At 43.2% G+C, this 18463-nt stretch overlaps 1 protein-coding gene across 1 annotated transcript in view; it reads right to left on the bottom strand.

The window, feature by feature from the left end:
* The window catches only part of FAM13A (family with sequence similarity 13 member A), a 185732-nt gene that overhangs the window by 150487 nt on the left and 16782 nt on the right, over positions 1-18463 (bottom strand). The window contains exon 4 of the mRNA XM_065404718.1: positions 12464-12644. Coding sequence (XP_065260790.1) covers positions 12464-12644 — 181 coding nt within the window. The remainder of the gene's footprint in view (positions 1-12463; positions 12645-18463) is intronic.

The following is an 18463-nucleotide window of genomic DNA, read 5'->3' as shown; positions in this document are numbered from 1 at the left end:
TCACAAAAAAAAATTACAAGAGTTGAAATATTTGCTTAACTCAGAATTTTCTTCCTTCACAGTTGACAATAACTATTCCTCATTGAGGACTAGGTATGTGCCTCATCTGAATTTTTTGTCTAAGGGTATGTCTATACTATCCACTGGATCGGCAGGCAGCGATCAATCCAGCAGGGGACGATTTATCACATCTTAGACGCAATAAATCGACCCCCGAACGCTCTCCCATCGACTCCTGTACTCCACCGCCGCAAGAGGCGCAGGCAGAGTCAACGGGGGAGCGGCAGCGGTCGACTCACCGCAGTGAAGACACCGCGGTGAATAGATCTAAGTACATCGACTTCAGCTACGTTATTCACGTAGCTGAAGTTGTGTAACTTAGATTGATCCCCCCCCACCCCCTCCCAGTGTAGACCAGGCCTAAGTGATTTTGAGCTACCAGTCAGCAAAAAAAGAGCACTTATATATTTTAGTTAAAAAACATATTTCCTTCATTCTTCAGTAGCTCAAAAAACATATTTCCTTTATTCTTCAGTAGCTCAAAATGGCTTAAATTGCTTTCTTCAAGCCCAAAATAAAAAAAAATATCTGGAGCAGGGCCGGCTCCAGGTTTTCTGCCGCCCCAAGCGGTGGGAAAAAAAAAAAAAGCGCCGATCGGCAGCCCTTCAGTGGCAGTTCGGCAGCGAGTCCTTCACTCCCTCTCTTCCTCTTCGGCGGCAGCTCAAAGAGGAAGAGAGGGACTGAGGGACCCACCGCCAAATTCCCGGAGAAGACCCAGACATGCCGCCCCTTTCTATTGGCCGCCCCAAGCACCTGCTTCCTTAGCTGGTGCCTGGAGTCGGCCTTGATCTGGAGTGAGCTCCTACAGAGTTTCACCCCAAAAGGAAAGTTTTTCAAAAAGGTTTCAACCAGTGTCAATCGTACTGTACATAACAGGAGTTATAGTCTAAGCTTAATTTGCGATAGTGACTATTACACCAATTCATGTTCTGAGGTATCTTTTTTAATGAATACCCTGGCCCCAAGCTTACAGTCCAGGTGTGTAGAGCTCACTGCAGGAGCAGGAGCAGTGGGGGCTGAGACAAAATCTAACCAAACATAGCCTGAAAGGCACTTCGGGCCAATGCTAAAAGTTAAACAACAATTCTAGTTTTAAAGATTCAGTCCCTCTACTTTCATTTTAATAGTCTGTGCGCTATGTCTGTACACGTAACATGTCACCAGCAGCCAAAATAGTTACAATTCAAATGAATAACCCCTGTTGAAATTTGGGTCACATTTTTAACTTTTGCAAATTAAGCAATAAACCAAAATTTGGTTTGGATCCTTGGCTTTCATACAGCAAATATGTCCAGCAAACAGCCCTTTCACAAAATCAATACATTCCACTCTGGAATCCCAAGAAATGCTTGACAAATTGTAGAGGGGGAAAACAAATCTGAGTCTCAGCCATTACAAATATTAAAATCCCATTTTGTTTTTTACACAGAGATTTTATTCTTCCAAGCAGTAAACAGAAGTTGAAAAGGTAATTTGGTTCATAGTGTACTATTAGAGTTACGCTGTGGTCTATCTCCACACCTTTTCTTCCTTTTCCTTGCGTTCTTCAGACACAGTGATGCAAGAGTACACCAGAGACAATTTATTTAAAACGCGCACACACTGGAGTTTGTACCCTGGCAGTCTACCAGGGGGTATAATGATTTAGATGTGGGTGAAATAGTTATCTAGGGCAAATAAATGAAGCAGAAGTGCAGTCTGTGCAATGGTGCAATTCACTGTTGGCCTAAAACCCCATAGCCAGGGTTGGAGTGCAGGAGAACTGATTGGAGCAGGGAAACAGGAGAATATGCACCCTCTCTGGTTCCAAGAGATCACAACTCAAACTACTGTTGTTTGGCCATGACTTCAACCCTATTCCTAGCAGGGCATCTGTCAATGTCCAAACTTACCTGCCCAAGCAAAAGAACATGTCTCACTAAAAAAAGAAAAGAAACCCCAGCGGATGTTTTTTTCCTAACAGGATGCTACATGTGCAGCCCCACACTATCACCTGTGAGTGGGTTTTAAGTAGGCTGCAATTTATTAGCTGCAGATGCACAAATTGAGAGTTGTACAAAGTACTAGGCCATACAGGCTTGATTAAGGGGACGGGGTGGGGAGGACCCTTATTCAGAACCCACAGTAATCCTCCATATGAAATATTTCAGATATTCATAGGGCCAGATCCTGAAAAAATTATTCAGCACAAGTAATCCTCCTGAAATCAAACATTTGCATACTTTTGTAGGGGTGAACCAATAGAGATTGGAATAAACAGCCAATATTTGTTGCCCATTTGATCTCTGTAAGTTTCCTCTGTTCCCTGTTATAAAACGTGTAAGATGTGTTATAAAATCCTGAGGCATCAAAATCCATGTATGACAACAACCAAATGTACATGTACAAAATTCTTCTGAAGAGTTATCACATCCTCTGGAAAGTGTTCTCCAGCTATCACACTACCATCAACAAAGAAGAAATACACAAGGGACAAGAAAAGGGAACAATGCCTATTTATGGAAGCCAGCTGCAAAACAACAATATCAGAAAGAAAAATGTTCTTGTCCATCACAATAATAAGCCTCCACTTGAGGCAATTAAACTTATTTTGTCATCACAAAAGGGAAAATATCCAGCAAGCAGAAAAAGCAACAACAGACAACGCCTTTTAATACTGCGCTTTAAAATAGCATCCATCTGCTTTTAAAGGTACTCACAATTTGCACTATTTTAAATTTCATCACTGTGGCTGCTTTGTCTTTCCTGATGATCCATCACATCATCATTCCATAAAGGAGCTTTCATATAGACCTTCATGCACCAATTTATAGATTTAAGTAATACAAATGCAGAATAAAGTAATAAGTAGAACAATCAGAAGATATAAAAGAAACAAACATGTTTTTAGCTATGATTTCAAGAAAAAGTTATACAGGACCACAGTTTACCAGCTGGCAGAGGAAGGTATAAAATTACACCTTCCTAAAGAGCTATGTTTCCAGAATAGAAGCTGTTTGGTTTGCAGAGCTTACAAATGTTGCTCTGTGATCTGTCAAACTTCCAAACTCCTTGAATAAGGCTATTTGGTTTACACAATTTACAAACTCCATAGACTATGGAGTTTACAAAATGTTTTGTGGTGCTTATAAACAAAGTGGAGTTTTAATGGCTAAGGGTATCCTTTCAAAATTACAGGGGTGGAGCATAGAGCTTATAAACCATGGTAAGCGCACCTTTCAGATGTGGGACATTTTCTATGGCAGTCAGTTGCAGTTGAAGGCAATCTGGAGACAACACCCCAAAATAAAGTAGCTTAATGAAGGATCCCTCACACTGTGCCAACTCAATTCACTTTGTCACTTTATTTTCGTCGTTGCTGCTGCTCTGATCCAGTGAAAGACACTGTGGTTAATTAAAAAGTCATGTTTTGTTTAATGAATTTTTGGGAGACACATGAAATGTCCCAACATGGTGTTAGAGGCACTGTGGTGTCTTTCAGATGACACATAAAACTACAGTCATAATCACACGTGCTCTTTGGGATCCTATGGAAACAGGAGTGTTAGCCCCAGCATTTCAGCCATATTCCAATTAGCGAGATCATAATGGGCCTGAACCAAATAGAAGATACCCATTGGCTTCAGTGGGCTTTGGATCAGGCCCACTCTGCCTACAAATTCTCCTATCAGTTGCAACTAGCTGAAGTATTTTTCTTTGTTTCCTGTTCTAAATTGTTATGTTGGTTGTTGTGCACTAATAGTAATAGTTGTCACATTCAACCCTGGAGATGGCTAAACTCCACTGAGGAACAGAGAGATTCCTAAATACAGCTTGAAAAGTTATTTGGATGTCCTTCCAGACGCCAAGTTCTACATAAGTACAAGGTTTTATTGTTATTAATTTGTAGAATATGACATGAACACTAGGCCACCACCAGCCCTGATATTCAAGGCTAGATGCTGTCCGTGGCTATATTTTATTTTATAAACAAATTATTAGTTTGTTGTGCAAGGTCTTCTCTATTTGTTTCAGCTGGGCACATCTTTCTAAAGGTTCTCTCTTTCTGCACCATTTACACTGGATGCTAAAACTTTGCAACAATTTGTGATAGTTCACAAATACATGCGGCAACTGCGTTCCAAAGGAGAAAAGGAAGTCAAATGAGTACATTACCTTGTTCTGACCAAGTGTTTTGGCCAGCATTTAATTTACTAATAAAAATGGGTCTCCATGTTGCTGACATTGGGAGCCTTGTTCATTGTTTAATAGCTTTGTTAAAAAAACCCCACCCAATTCAATTGTTAATCAAGACTCATTTACCATGCCATCAAACTCAAATAAGAAATGTTACTGTAAAATAATCCATAAAACAATCAAGGCCTTAAACTGTGAGTTGACAAACAGGTTCTGAAACAAACACCAAGTAATCGACACTACTAGAAATCACGTTAGCATTCACTGACCTCTCTCTTAATCAATACTGGGAAATTAACAGTAGTCAGTGAGCACTGTAAAAGTGTCAACAGGCAACCTTTTAATGTTGTAACAGAAAAGAAGCAGTGCGAGGGGGAAATTGCCATGCAGCATGCAAAGCACCAACGTAAAAAAATACTCATGATTGAGCTAATAATTATTTACACACCAGTATCACATTTCTGGAATTTGTTAATTTTCAGTAGCATAAACTTTGGGGCAGTTTTGCAACTTTTCATGCTTTAATTGCTATTTCTAGTCTCCTAGTTCATGTCAGAACGCCATTTTGTCTTTTGCCCTGTGCGGGCTAGAGCGTCTAGTGAGCTGCTAGTCTGCCTCCATCTTTACATGAAGAAATTAAGAAAAAGTCAAGGGTTTGGGCATGAAAATCCCCACCAGTTCAAACAGCTGCTGCGATGTACAGATTATGAAGTAGGATTGACAGAAATGGAAGAGATGTTCGAGGATCTAGGAGAGTATGACAAACAACAGTATTCAAATCAGAGCTACAAAAATAAATCCCTTATTATCCTAATTCAAAATACACCCTTACTAAATATTTCACTTTGGACTATACTGGAACTGGAATTAGTGGTTAGGATTTACTGAACTCCTCTTCCTTCCAGCTCCACTCCTCAGTGGAAAAATCAGCATGTCTGGAACTCTTAGCTTTTACCCACACTCAGGAATAGCCTTATTCAGCAATAGATAATAGCTGCATCAATGCTGATCCCTAAGCATAGACAAAGGTATGCAAGGGTTTGCACAGACCGGGCTCATGGAGGTTTATCCCTTCTCATAATTGGGGTAAAACCTGATTAGCTCAATCACTGCAAAACTCCGGTTGCCCTTGTCTACTCTTAGGGGTCAGTCCCAGCACAGCTCCATCGACTGCTTAATCGGAGCAGTTCCCGATTGCAGACAAGACTTTGGGGGAGACCAGGAAACCTACATTTTTATTATATTTTTCTTGGCTCCACAATGGCATGTGGTATGGCCTTGTCCAAATAAAAACAGACATATACTGGAGGGACCACACCATGCCCTCCTGTGGAAATACCCATGGGAGGTGTTCAGAGGACCTACGCGATTCTAAGAAGCTCACCTATGGAGTTCCCATCTAATGCATCTCCCATAAAGGGAAGAATTTCCTAATCCCCACAGATCCTCACGTTGGCAAGATGCTCTACCTCTATGCATGGTCAGCTCCTGCCTGCTCCTCCTCTCCCCTCCCTTCACCCCCATAGGAGCATGCCACCATTCACCACCCACCCAGTTCTTACACAAAATTCCCTTTTCTAACTGGCATGCAGGCATGGACCCTTCCAGCAGCACTCATTTAGGTATGAATATCAACTCTGTTGTCAGCAGACTTTGCAGAGTAAAATGCAACAGAGTGCAGCTGCATCCCAGCTCCATCTCTGCACCGCAGCCCCTGTAGAAGACCTTCCACGAACCCTCTCCCTCCAAAGTAGAAGAGGCCTGATCAGGAGTATGGAGCTCAGGGGATGATTGGGCAAGCTAAGCTAAAGAAGAAGGGAAGTCTCAGAGGAAAATATCCCATTGCTAACTACACTCCACAGATCAGACTAGGAAACTCTCCTGTACTATTTCCAAGCAATGTAACCAGCATCACTGGACAACTTATATCAGCACTTAGAGTTGGATGCATGAGCTTCTCCCTCCCAACACAAACCTCTGTGTGGGGGAAAAAAGAACCAACAATATTGTTCATCTACTTCAGAATGAGATAGATTTGTTCAGGACAGAAACCCTGGGGTGACACACAGTGTACTGTTAGCCAGAGAACCCTGAAAGGGGGACTAGGAGAAGAGACAGTGCAAGGAGCCTCCCTCCTCACTGCACCTCTTACAGGTGACCATCCATGAGCAGACATTTAGCGCTTCCTGAGCTCAAAAACAGGACACGTCTGGAGGGCCTCTGGCACTAGACGCAAAGAAGGCAGGGAAGAGCAGCGTGAGGCCAGAGCCTTGGTCCTACGTTCCCCTTCCACACTAGCCAGGAGAGCTGAACAGGATGCAATACCACTGACTTTCAGTTTCACGCACTTACACAACCAGAGAACTGGGCTGAAGAAATCTGAATTATTGCTCATGGTTTAGAACCTCTTTCTCCTCAGTATAGTGTATAATTACCTATTACCAGCAGACCCCTGAACAGCTGAGGACCATTCCTTCAATAGCACCATGCTGCTAGAAGAATGGGTCTGCTGAAATGCTTAAAAGAATTTTCTTGGGTTGAAAATAAATATGGACTTATTATAATAAGAATCTACATCTCTTCTCTCTGACATGTCTCGATCTTATAAAGATATAGCAGCCAACTGTCAAAAGCTAAGAAGAAAAATAAGCCAACGGGGACTGGCACCTGCCTGTCTTACCTTTGGGAGATTACCATCAGCAGTGAATACCAGACATTTTCCTCAAACCAGAGTATTGTTTAATTTTAGCAGCTGGAACAAAGCATAACAACAAGCTTATAGGCGTGTCTGTCTTACCCAAGCCCCATCACCCTGTGGCAGGGGGCCAGGGAGGTTTTGATTCTTCAGACCCTCCAGTGGAGCATGTCTCTATTCCCAAGGGACAGTTCCCTGATAATGACTCCCCTGCCCAAGAGAGGGACTATTGAATTGCTTAGTGTCCTTCTGAGCTTTTGGATCCCAGCCGTGGCAAAACAAGGCTTATTACTTTGCTAGTACTTCCCAGCTAATAGCTCAGGCAGAAGGCTGCTCATCTGGGGCCATTGTGTTGCCTTCCTGTTAGTTTCCTATCAGCCCTGCTATTAAACTAAACCAGCATACGTATAAAACATTCTACTAACTCAGTACAGTCATACTGTTACCATTCCCAACGCTGGGTAACATAGTATTTGTAAACGAATACAGACCAGCCCCATGTCCTCCGCAGTCACTTCGACCTCAAAACAACAGTAACTAGGCATAGGGGCTTTATCTTTTCTGTACGGAGAACTACACTGACCTGGTATTTTGATCTTTTCTTTTTTTCACTTGAGAAATAGTGAATAAAAAGGTGGAAACACACAGAATCATGGCACTTCACTTTCCTTGGCATAACACTCACTTTTCCTTTGTCTCTAAATTCTGACCACTGCCAACACCAGTGGCAGAGCTCTAGTACAGACCAGACAGCAGCACTGTAACCACCCGGTCCTTCAACCCTTTCAGAGCAGGTTTAAAACACCAGCAACTACCAGGCCACCATCTATGCTAGCACTCCCCATTGCTATCACAGTGCAGCTGGCAGCAATGGTGGAGAATTTTAGGCAAATAAATCTAACCCACACTAGGCTAAAGGCATCCCCGTCTGCCCTGTGTCCAGCACATCCCTCAGCTCTAGCATACCAAATACTTCAGTGGATTTCAAACCTATCTGCTTTTCTTTGGAAGTTTTCCATTTCCACCTGTGGGTCATGCCACCTTTTCCTTCCCTCCTCATCAAAATACATCATTGGATGGACACTTCATCTTGAGAGTCATTCATTAAGAAAATGAACGAGGAGTCATGAGGAGTTGAAGGCTATAATGCAGAACTTCACTTTCTTCTTGTAAAGCTCTTTGTTCTGCTTTGTTAAAAAAAATAACTTCTCTGCTTGCTCATTGATGAACAAGACCACAGATTCCAATGACAAAAAGAAGCCCCAAAAGAACATATTTTTTAATATTCAATGTCCTGCATAGCTGCTCTGATACCCATTTCTAGAGCTGGGTGGCAGCAGTCTTCCTGTCCTGCGAAGCTTTGAGATTTCAGATATATTCCCGTTGCACATCAAGGAAAAAACCAAGACCTTTCAACATTTTTTTAAAACAAAAAAACAAAGACACACCCAACCCAAACTCCAACAAGCTGGTGGTCAGAGCACTCACCTGGGATGTGGCTGACCCAGCTTCAAGTCCTGCCTGATTCGGAGCAGATACTTGAACCTGGGTCTCCCATTACCCAGGCAAGTGCCCTAACCACTGGGCATTTAACTATTCTTGTGTTCTGACCAGAAATTCCATCCTGGACCTCAGAAACCTTCCCCAACGAAAGTTTCATCGAAACTTGCCCATTTCCAGGAAAAGTTTCCATTTCAACAAAGCAGCATTTTCCAATGCAAATCTTCAGTCACACAATTCATGACCATTTCTATTCCTGTGTGTAAGTGCTGGTAAATGTTAGCTTCTTAATGGTGACCCACATGTGTGACTCTGTATACACCAATGTTTGCAATCCTGTGGTACTGAGTTTTTTTCTGATTCCAGTAATGAATGGAGACTAACAACACTATAAAATTTACGAGATTATCTGTAACTTTCAGGTTTATTTATGGGCTCTTCAACCTCAAAGAAAACCAAACACACCATGTCCCCACCACCAACAAGCTGGTTAAAGTTTCAAACGGCAATAATTTGACACAGAATCATAGAAGATTAGGGTTGGAAGAGACCTCAGGAGGTCATCTAATCCAACCCCCTGCTCAGAGCAGGACTAACACCAACTAAATCATCCCAACCAGGGCTTTGTCAAGCCAGGCCTTAAAAACTACTAAGGATGGAGATTCCACCACCTCCCTAGGTAACCCATTCCAGTGCTTCACCACTATCCTAGTGAAATAGTGTTTCTTAATATCCAACCTAGACCTCCCCAACCGCAACTTGAGACCATTGCTCCTTGTTCTGTCATCTGCCACCACTGAGAACAGCCGAGCTCCATCCTCTTTTGAACACCCCTTCAGGTAGTTGAAGGCTGCTATCAAATCCCCCCTCATTCTTCTCTTCTGCAGACTAAACAAGCCCAGTTCCCTCAGCCTCTCCTCGTAAATCATGTGCCCCAGCCCCCTGATCATTTTCGTTGCCCTCCGCTGGACTCTGTCCAATTTGTCCACATCCTTTCTGTAGTGGGGGGCTACAAACTGGACACAGTACTTCAGATGTGGCCTCATCAGTGCCGAATAGAGGGGAATAATCACTTCCCTTGATCTGCTGGCAATGCTCCTACTAATGCAGCCCAATATGCCGTTAGCCTTCTTGGCAACAAGGGCACGCTGCTGACTCATATCCAGCTTCTCATCCACTGTAATCCCCAGGTCCTTTTCTGCAGAACTGCTGCTTAGCCAGTCGGTCCCCAGCCTCATAGACTCATAGACTTTAAGGTCAGAAGGGACCATTATGATCATCTAGTCTGACCTCCCGCATGATGCGGGCCACAAAAGCTGACCCACCCACTCCTGGAATAATTCTCTCCCTTGACTCAGCTGTTGAAGTCCCCAAAACATGATTTAAAGACTTCAAGTCGCAGAGAATCCTCCAGCAAGCGACCCCTGCCCCATGCTGCGGAGGAAGGCGAAAAACCTCCAGGGCCTCTGTAGCAGTGCATGGGATTCTTCCGTCCTAAGTGCAGGACTCTGCACTTGTCCTTGTTGAACCTCATCAGATTTCTTTTGTCCCAATCCTCCAATTTGTCTAGGTCACTCTGGACCCTATCCCTACCCTCCAGCATATCTACCTCTCCCCCCAGCTTAGTGTCATCCGCAAACTTGCTGAGGGTGAAATCTATCCCATTGTCCAGATCATTAATAAAGATGTTGTATAAAACCGGCCCCAGGAGCACTTTGCTTGATATCGGCTGCCAACTAGACATCGAGCTGTTGATCACTACCCATTGAGCCTGACGACCTAGCCAGCTTTCTATCCACCTTATAGTCCATTCATCCAATCCATACTTTTTAACTTGCTGGCAAGAATACTGTAGGAGACCGTATCAAAAGCTTTGCTAAAGTCAAGATATATCACATCCACTGCTTTCCCCATATCCACAGAGCCAGTTATCCTCATCGTAGAAGGCAATCTGGTTAGTCAGGCATGACTTGCCCTTGGTGAATCCATGTTGACTGTTCCTGATCACCGTCCTCTCCTCCAACTGCTTCAAAATGGTTTCCTTGAGGACCTGCTCCATGATTTTTCCAGGGTCTGAGGTGAGGCTGACTGGTCTGTAGTTTCCCAGGTTCTCCTTCTTCCCTTTTTTAAAGATGGGCACTATATTTGCCTTTTTCCAATCATTCAGGACCTCCCCCGATCACCACGAGTTTTCAAAGATAATGACCAATGGCTCTGCAATCACATCAGCCAATTCCCTCAGTACCCTCGGATGCATTAGATCTGGACCCATGGACTTGTGCATGTCCAGCTTTTCTAAATAGTCCTTAACCTGTTCTTTCACCACTGAGGGCTATTCACCTCCTCCCCATACTGTGTTGCCCAGCACAGCAGTGTGGGAGCTAACCTCGTCTGTGAAAACCGAGGCAAAAAAAGCATTGAGTACTTCAGCTTTTTCCACATCATCATGTCACTAGGTTGCCTCCCCCATGCATTAAGGGTCCCACACTTTCCCTGACCTTTTTCTTGTTGCTAACATGCCTGTAGAAACCCGTCTTGTTACCCTTCACATCCCTTGCTAGCTGCAACTCCAGTTGTGTTTTGGCCTTCCGGATTACACCCCTGCATGCTTGAGCAATATTTTTATACTCCTCCCTAGTCATCTGACCAAGTTTCCACTTCTTGTAAGCTTCCTTTTTGTGTTTAAGCTCACCGAAGATTTCACTGTTAAACCAAGCTGGTCGCCTGCCATATTTGCTATTCGTTCTGCACATCAGAATGGTTTGTTCCTGTGCCCTCAATAAGGCTTCTTTAAATTACAGCCAGCTTTCCTGGACTCCTTTCCCCTCATATTAGCCTCCCAGGGGATCCTGCCCATCAGTTCCCTACGGGAGTCAAAGTCTGCTTTTCTGAAATCCAGGGTCCGTATTTTGCTACTCTCCTTTCTTCCTTTTGTGCGGATCCTGAACTCAACCATCTCATGGTCACTGCTGTCCATGTTGCCACCCACTTCTACTTCCCCTACCAATTCTTCCCTGTTTGTAAGCAGCAGGTCAAGAGGAGAACAGCCCCTGGTTGGTTCCTCCAGTAACTGCACCAGGAAGTTGTCCCTAACACTCTCCAAAACCTTCCTGGATTGTCTGTGCACTGCTGTATTGCTCTCCCAGCAGATGTCCCGACAGCACTGACTGAGAACACTCATCACTTAACGCAGTGCAGTTATCTAAAATAATAATTGTTCTGACAACCACCTGGGATTTTGAATCATGGAGGTTAATGGCTGTAAGAACAAGTGAGTAGGACCTCAGCTCGATCCGTCAGTAACTCTGCATCTCTGCGCAGGGCCCTATGATCTGAAGCTCCATCACAATGTACGCCGAAGTTCACATTAGCCCTGGAGGAGTCCATTACATCCTTGCCTCCAGAAAGGAGGAGGAGTCTGAACCAGAAGGAAGCAGTCAGCAGAACCAGTGAATCTCGTGGCAACTCCCACTCACTCTCTGCAGAGCCCCATCCCCTCCAGATAGGTCTCTGGGCCCTCTAGGAGCACAGCTCCCGTCAGCGCCACAGTTCCATTGGATCTGGATCACACACTCCTAAATCAAGAGGGTTTGCATGTCTCGCCACCGGGAAGCCTGGAGCAGGCAGCATCCACCAGCTGCCCTGTGATGCCATCTTCCCTAAATGCCTTCTCTCTAGATGTTGCTCAGAGAAGCCTCCATGGTGTGTGGCAGAAAAGGAAGAATGTTGTGTAGATGCAACTTTCTTCCTTCTACAAATTTGGGGGATTTTCTGCTCCATTTTTCTCCTGTTTACACCACCTAACAAACTGCTTAAAAAAAGTGTTTCAAAATGCCAACAAACTCCCTCCCACCACCCCAAAAGGACAACCCAAACCCCAAATATTACCCTTAAAGACTGCATCCATTGCTTAGGGAATTTATAGGATCAGCTGAAACGGTGAGAATTCTAAGCTGTCTCTCGTGCCACCTGCTTCAAAATGTGCTCAGCTGAAGTGAAAGAAAGGAGGGGGGGAAAAAACCATGAACTTACTGAAAACAATTTGGTCCAAAAATGGTGGCCAGATTGAAAATGTTCATTCTGTTCACCGTGTGATGCTCAGCAACTTGGGTCAAGAACCGGCACAGGTACTTCAGCAGGCAGTAGTTGGCGTCAGGCAGCTCTTTTATTAGTTCTTTCAAGTTGTTCTCCTTCTCAGCATCATTTCTAGGGTCTGGGAAGAAGAAGGGGAGGAAGAACATGGTTTCTGAGCTCGATCCTTCATCACCTCCAATTTATTGATGGACATTAACTAAAGTAGTTAAATGGACAGGATCAGATTCTTTTGTAAGGGCTGGTCTACACAAAAACCTGCACTGAAATAACTAAATCGGAAACTGATGCAAGCTTGTGTGTAGACCAGCCCTTATTTACACAGGATTAAATCCAGATTAACTCAATTAAACTCGTGTAGTTATACCTGTGTGACAAACCTCTGCCCAAAAATCCTGCCTCAAAACACACTTTTACCATTCAATCAGCCTGTCTTTTTCTAATCTATCACGCCAAACAGTTCACCCATGGCACTCATATATGGGAACTTCCTGTTCATCTTATTAGACTGAAATTTCTTTAGACAGGATACTAAATGCATTCTGTGCAATAAAATAAATAATCTGGGCTTGAAACACTTGCCTGAAACCTCTCAGCCAAAGCAGAGCTGGATTTACACCTTAGGCACCTCTAGGCACAGCATCTTCAATGCCCCCCCCCCCCCCCTACAACTGACCTTTGTGTTTTCTGTAAAAAATGAAACTTTTAACACACCTTTAACTTGTAGGCGCCCCTAGAATGCTGGCACCCCTTGGCACGTGCCCTACTGTGCCTAATGGGAAATCCGGCCCTGAGCCTAAGGACTAACCAGAGTGAAACTGCCATCACAACACTCAGAGCCACCCTCGCTGTAGTTTATTCTGTTCTGGTTATTTGTCATTGTATTTATTTGCATGTTCATACCTTTGTGTTGTGCTTTGGTGCCCTTCTTCTTGGCTTCACTACACTTTTTCTTTCCCACATATCACCACATCTTTTCTTAAGGGCATTTTGTGTGTGTGGGGGGAAGCGGGGGGCTACGATTCCCCTTTCCCCTCTCTCCCTCTATACTGTACTTGACTATCTTCTCCCCTTTCTTCTTCCACTAGTCACAAAATATCTTTCCTCATACCATACTTCTCTAATTTATCCTACTGCTTTCTCCCGCTCATCCAGTCCATGGGCTCTTTCCCAATCCCAGAGGATGGGTCTTGGATACTGCGTCTTGCTGCAGCTCTACCATTCCCTTTGCTCTGTGGCTGTATGAAGAAGGTCTCTGTGCTACCCTATCCCTCCCTCAATCTTTGGTTTTCAGTTCCCCTCCTCATGATTAGCTCCAGTGATATTTGATTAATGCTTGTGAAGTGTTTAAATGCCATAGCAATAAGTACCATAAGAAAAGCTAATAAATATATTTGTGAAAATGTACATTAAAAAAAAAAAGTTTTGAAAAGTCTAAACTCTTACCCCCTTTTTCTTGGTCATTTGTTTTAGCATAGCACAAAAAACCCAGTTGTAGAAGAATGATCTATAAAGCAAGCAAGAACTGCATGATGGTTCAGGTGTTGTATAGTTCCTGACCTACAATTTTAACATTCTGTTAATGGAATATGTTTCGGCAAATACTCCTTGAAGTGTACTTTTATATAGGTCCAATTCTGTAACCTTTGCTCACGCTGAATAACACTTACGTGAGCAGTCTTGCTGAAGTCAAAGGACTCAGTCACAGGTGTAAGTGCGACTGTATGTAAGGAGTATGGAATCAGGACTGTTTGGGGAAACAGGAAATGTAGCTCTATTACTGTATCCTATATGTAAACAAGTCTTTTTTCCCCCTGTGTACAAATGGAAAAAGAAAGGGTGATGTTTGTTAGTAGCTATGTTTTGTGGGTGAAACTGCAGTGTGCTATTGGTGTCTCTAATGTGAATTTGCACATCTGTGGATTTTTAGAAGAAATTGCATGAATTGTGAGGGTATTGTATTACAAGTAGAGCTGGGAAGAGAATGGAAATTGCATTTCATGGAGGATTTCGAGATTTTGAAATTTTGTTTTATTCCGAATTGGAACAACAAAAGGCAGAAATGTCAAAAGTTCTCTGATTTTTTTAAAAAGTAATTTTGGATCAATAAGATCATTTTGTTTTGACAAAATCATTTCGTTCAGAAATGTTGTTTTGCTTCTACCTAGTTTTAATGCTGCAGGTAAAACTGACAGGTAACGAAGTTTTTTCCCTCTGTGATTGATTTAAGATATATTCAGTAACACTTATAGCTCCTCCTGTTTCTTTCTTGCTACTGGAGAGGCGTCCTTGCTCCGTGTAACCCCACTTGAACTCTTCTGTCTCCCTGATACTGACCTACTTTGTCAGGGATGGATAACTGGGGCTGTACCCAATCTGCCAGATAACTTTACTTGGCCTGAACTTTACCAGTTCAGGGCAGGCAATCCGGCAGCACTAGGGCCAAGAAGGGGGCAGGACATGGAGTCACAAGGGGAGGCCCCACCTGTGCGCAGATGTGCATGTCACATGATGCTGTGGCAAGAGCCAATGGGCCACAGCAGGGAGCCGTGCCACCTCTTCAGGACAGCAGCCACCCTGAGGGGTGAGCACAGGGGTGGGCTCACTCTCCACACCCCTCCCCAAACCCTCCCCAGGACCTGACCTCTCTCCCCCACCACATCACATCCCCAAGCCCACCAAAGGGTTTTAGTGGATTTTGTCACCATGTACTACCTTCAAGTTGCCCATCCCTGTACTATGTGTTCCTAGCAGAAGAGTATCTTGTCCCAAAGCAGCTAGTGGTTTGAAGAGAGAATACATAATGCTGTGAGTCAGAAGAGCTTCTTTAGTTCAAGAGGTAAAGCCTTCTGGTTTTGGAACAGAACGTCCTCTGGTTAAGTCCCAACTAGGTCAGGGACTTCTGAGACCCGCGTCCGGTAAACAGCCTAAACCATGCATGTTGTGTCTGAGGTAGCTCAGCAAGTGCCTACTGGAACAATATACATGCCAAGTACATGCTGCTTTGGAACAGTTCTATGTTTTGTGCACTCTGTGCAGAATGCTTTGCAAAAGAAGGAAAAGGACATTGTGTTGTGGGTTTGCCTTCTCATGGCTGGAGGCTAGGATAGAGGATACATAAAATGCTGTTACTTCTACTGACAGCAGAGATGGAGGTTCTGCTTTAGCTCTAATGCCTGAACTGATGTTTTTGATCTAGTGCCCTCAGTTTCAAATACCAGTAGAGGACAATTCCGTACACTAAGTCACAGGTACAAGGACTTTCAAGGCAATCATATTTTTGGCTTACATTTTCCCAAGCATCTTTAACAGAGACTGTGAATTAAAAAAAAAAAAGTAGTTGGTGTTTTTAAAATACTTCTGTGTCCAGTAACTATTTTCAGGGTGAATTACAGAGTACCCTGGGGGAAGAAGAGCGCTATGAAGAAAAATATGAATGATCAACATTGTTAAAACTGCCACAGTTTGGGGACTGAGGGCATGGTCGTTAGGTTGGGATGTGCTTTATATTTTGCAGTCAGACATTCTTACAGTTAAAAATTAAACAAGACTTATCTTGCATGTAATTTAAGAAGGCCAGGCAATAAATGTTCTCACATCTGTCACTCAATATAGTTTCTCATAAATTAGATTAACTGGAATTACAGCATGCTGAAATACCAGCGACAACTGTTTCTCAGGCTATGGTTTAGTGATTATACGACGTACTGATTTGAGAAGCCCTTTAAAAAAAAAAGTTCAACGCACATTACAAATTAAGCTTATTTCTATCTCTTTTTACACTACAAGCTTAAATCAGAATTCATTCATGGTTTGTGTTGTCAAATGTATGTGTAAACATACCTGACAATTCCAGGACACAAATTAATTTTAATTGTGCTTTTCTCTCTGCAACCAAAAGCTAGTTTCTTCCTCAAAGGGAAAAGTCAAACATTGCATGGAGCAGATTTGCAAAATTCTGCTCACTCACTTAATCTAGGGCAAGTAATTTTTTTTGAAAGACATATGTTAAAATATCATTAGATCCCTCATTATCAGCCATCAGCATACGGTGAGACAGTAGGGTTTTTTTTTTCCCTTTCTTTCTTTTTTCCTCTCTTTCTTTTTACTGGGGCTGGTAAGACTTTTATGACAATTTTGAAAGGCTGGGATAATAATAAGGAAGTTAATAGTATCTCAATTTGCACAGATAATTGGGTAATCCCTTTGATTTGATTACTAACTACCTTTTTGTTTTAACAACAACTGGTTAAAAAGCCAGGTCAGTATCACGGCCACGTTGCCAGAACATTAGAATTAAACCTCCACAAATACTTCTGATTAGGCAGCAAACACTGCCTACTATTCTAAATATTTGTTCCCCTAAGAAGCTTACAGTTATGATCAGTAAAGCCAAGTCCTAACACTCAGGGAAAACATGTCTCCTCACACCTAACTACCTGATTAGGAAATGCCTTTGAGAGCTAATTGTCTCTCTCACCTTCCAACTGGCAACTGAGATTGTTAGGTACTTTTCCATCTACTGAAGGCTCTTTCATCCCTGGAAAAACTGGCAGGATGCTAATCCCCTCTACACTATATTTTGAAGCCAGGAGGGCCTTCTTGCTGTAAACAAAGTTACCAATATCACAGCAGCAGACTTAATTCAATGGGTTTGATTTCCCTATTCATTAAGTGTACTATCCTGCAAGGTATTGATCAGGAGCAATAGGAGTATTTAGCTCTGGGCAGGATCCAACCCATGGCCCTCGCCCAGCATTACTCTGATCTTAGGTGTGCCATGTCCAGTGATTTCAGGAGAAGCTCAGATTGTTCGGTCGTCAGAGAGGAACTGTCTGGGCATGAGAACACACTTCCACTGAACAGCGTGAAGCACCGATCCCTCTTCTCCTTCACTGAACAGGCATCAATATAGTGGCTTCTCCTCATCAAGGGAGATAAGTAAAGGTGGCTGCTCTCTCGACACCCCGTGCAAGGCGGGGTGGGGAGGTGGAGGGAGAGAAGCTTGAGGGGGCTGGAAGTCAAGCCCTCCCTCACCACCACAATTTTAAAAAAGAGGCACAAATCTACACGTTGCACCACTAGTGACACTCCATTTTATTCAGTCCTCTTAATACTTACAATAAATATAAAGACTGATGAATTGGGAGGAGGCCAGGAAACACACACATAGCATTGCATGGGCTTTGTAAACGTGTTACGGTAAATCCGTCTCAACTACACTTGACAGTCTCTCTCTAAATGGGGCACTCTCTTCGCAGCTTACCAGAGGGCACAAATGTTTTCGTGCCATGACAACCAAGCACACAAACTACTCCTGGCTTGTTTGATCATCTGCTATTAAAGTTTTCTATTCCATTTTAAATCGAGCATTAAGAACTACTTAACAACTAGTGGACAGCACAGAAAACACAATTATTTATAGAGTGCCACTGCTATTCACAGTACTATATAGACAATCAAATAGGCAAAGTCCCTGTCTCAGGACTTCACAATCTAACGCTCTGATCCTTATGCACATGCTCAACTTTATGCACTGTAAGTAATCTTACTGAAGTCAGTAACTTTTATGGATTTTGTATATCCTATTGACTTCAATAAGACTACATACAATGCACAAAGTTAAGCATGTGCTTAAGTCTTTGCAGCATTGTGGTCAAAATTACCTAGTGAACATCATTGTAACAACACATGAAGACCTGGATTTTTAAAGGAAGCACAGCTCCAATTTAGGCACTTGAATCAGGGCCCTATTTTCAGAAGTGCTCAGCACCCAGCAGTTCTTACTGTGACACATAAAGGCCAGATTTTCAAAAACAGTACAGGATCCAGCATGCTGAGCTCTTTTGAAAATCAGGCCCTAAATGGTGGAAAGGAGGAGGAAGGGTAAGAGGGAACAAGAGGAAAGTGAAAGCTGCTCATAGGTGAGTATAGTGACAG

This window comes from Emys orbicularis, chromosome 5 (assembly GCF_028017835.1).
Source record: "Emys orbicularis isolate rEmyOrb1 chromosome 5, rEmyOrb1.hap1, whole genome shotgun sequence".
NCBI lineage: Eukaryota > Metazoa > Chordata > Testudines > Emydidae > Emys > Emys orbicularis.
Note: the sequence above shows the minus strand (reverse complement) of the source record. Positions and strands in the feature narration are given on the sequence as shown.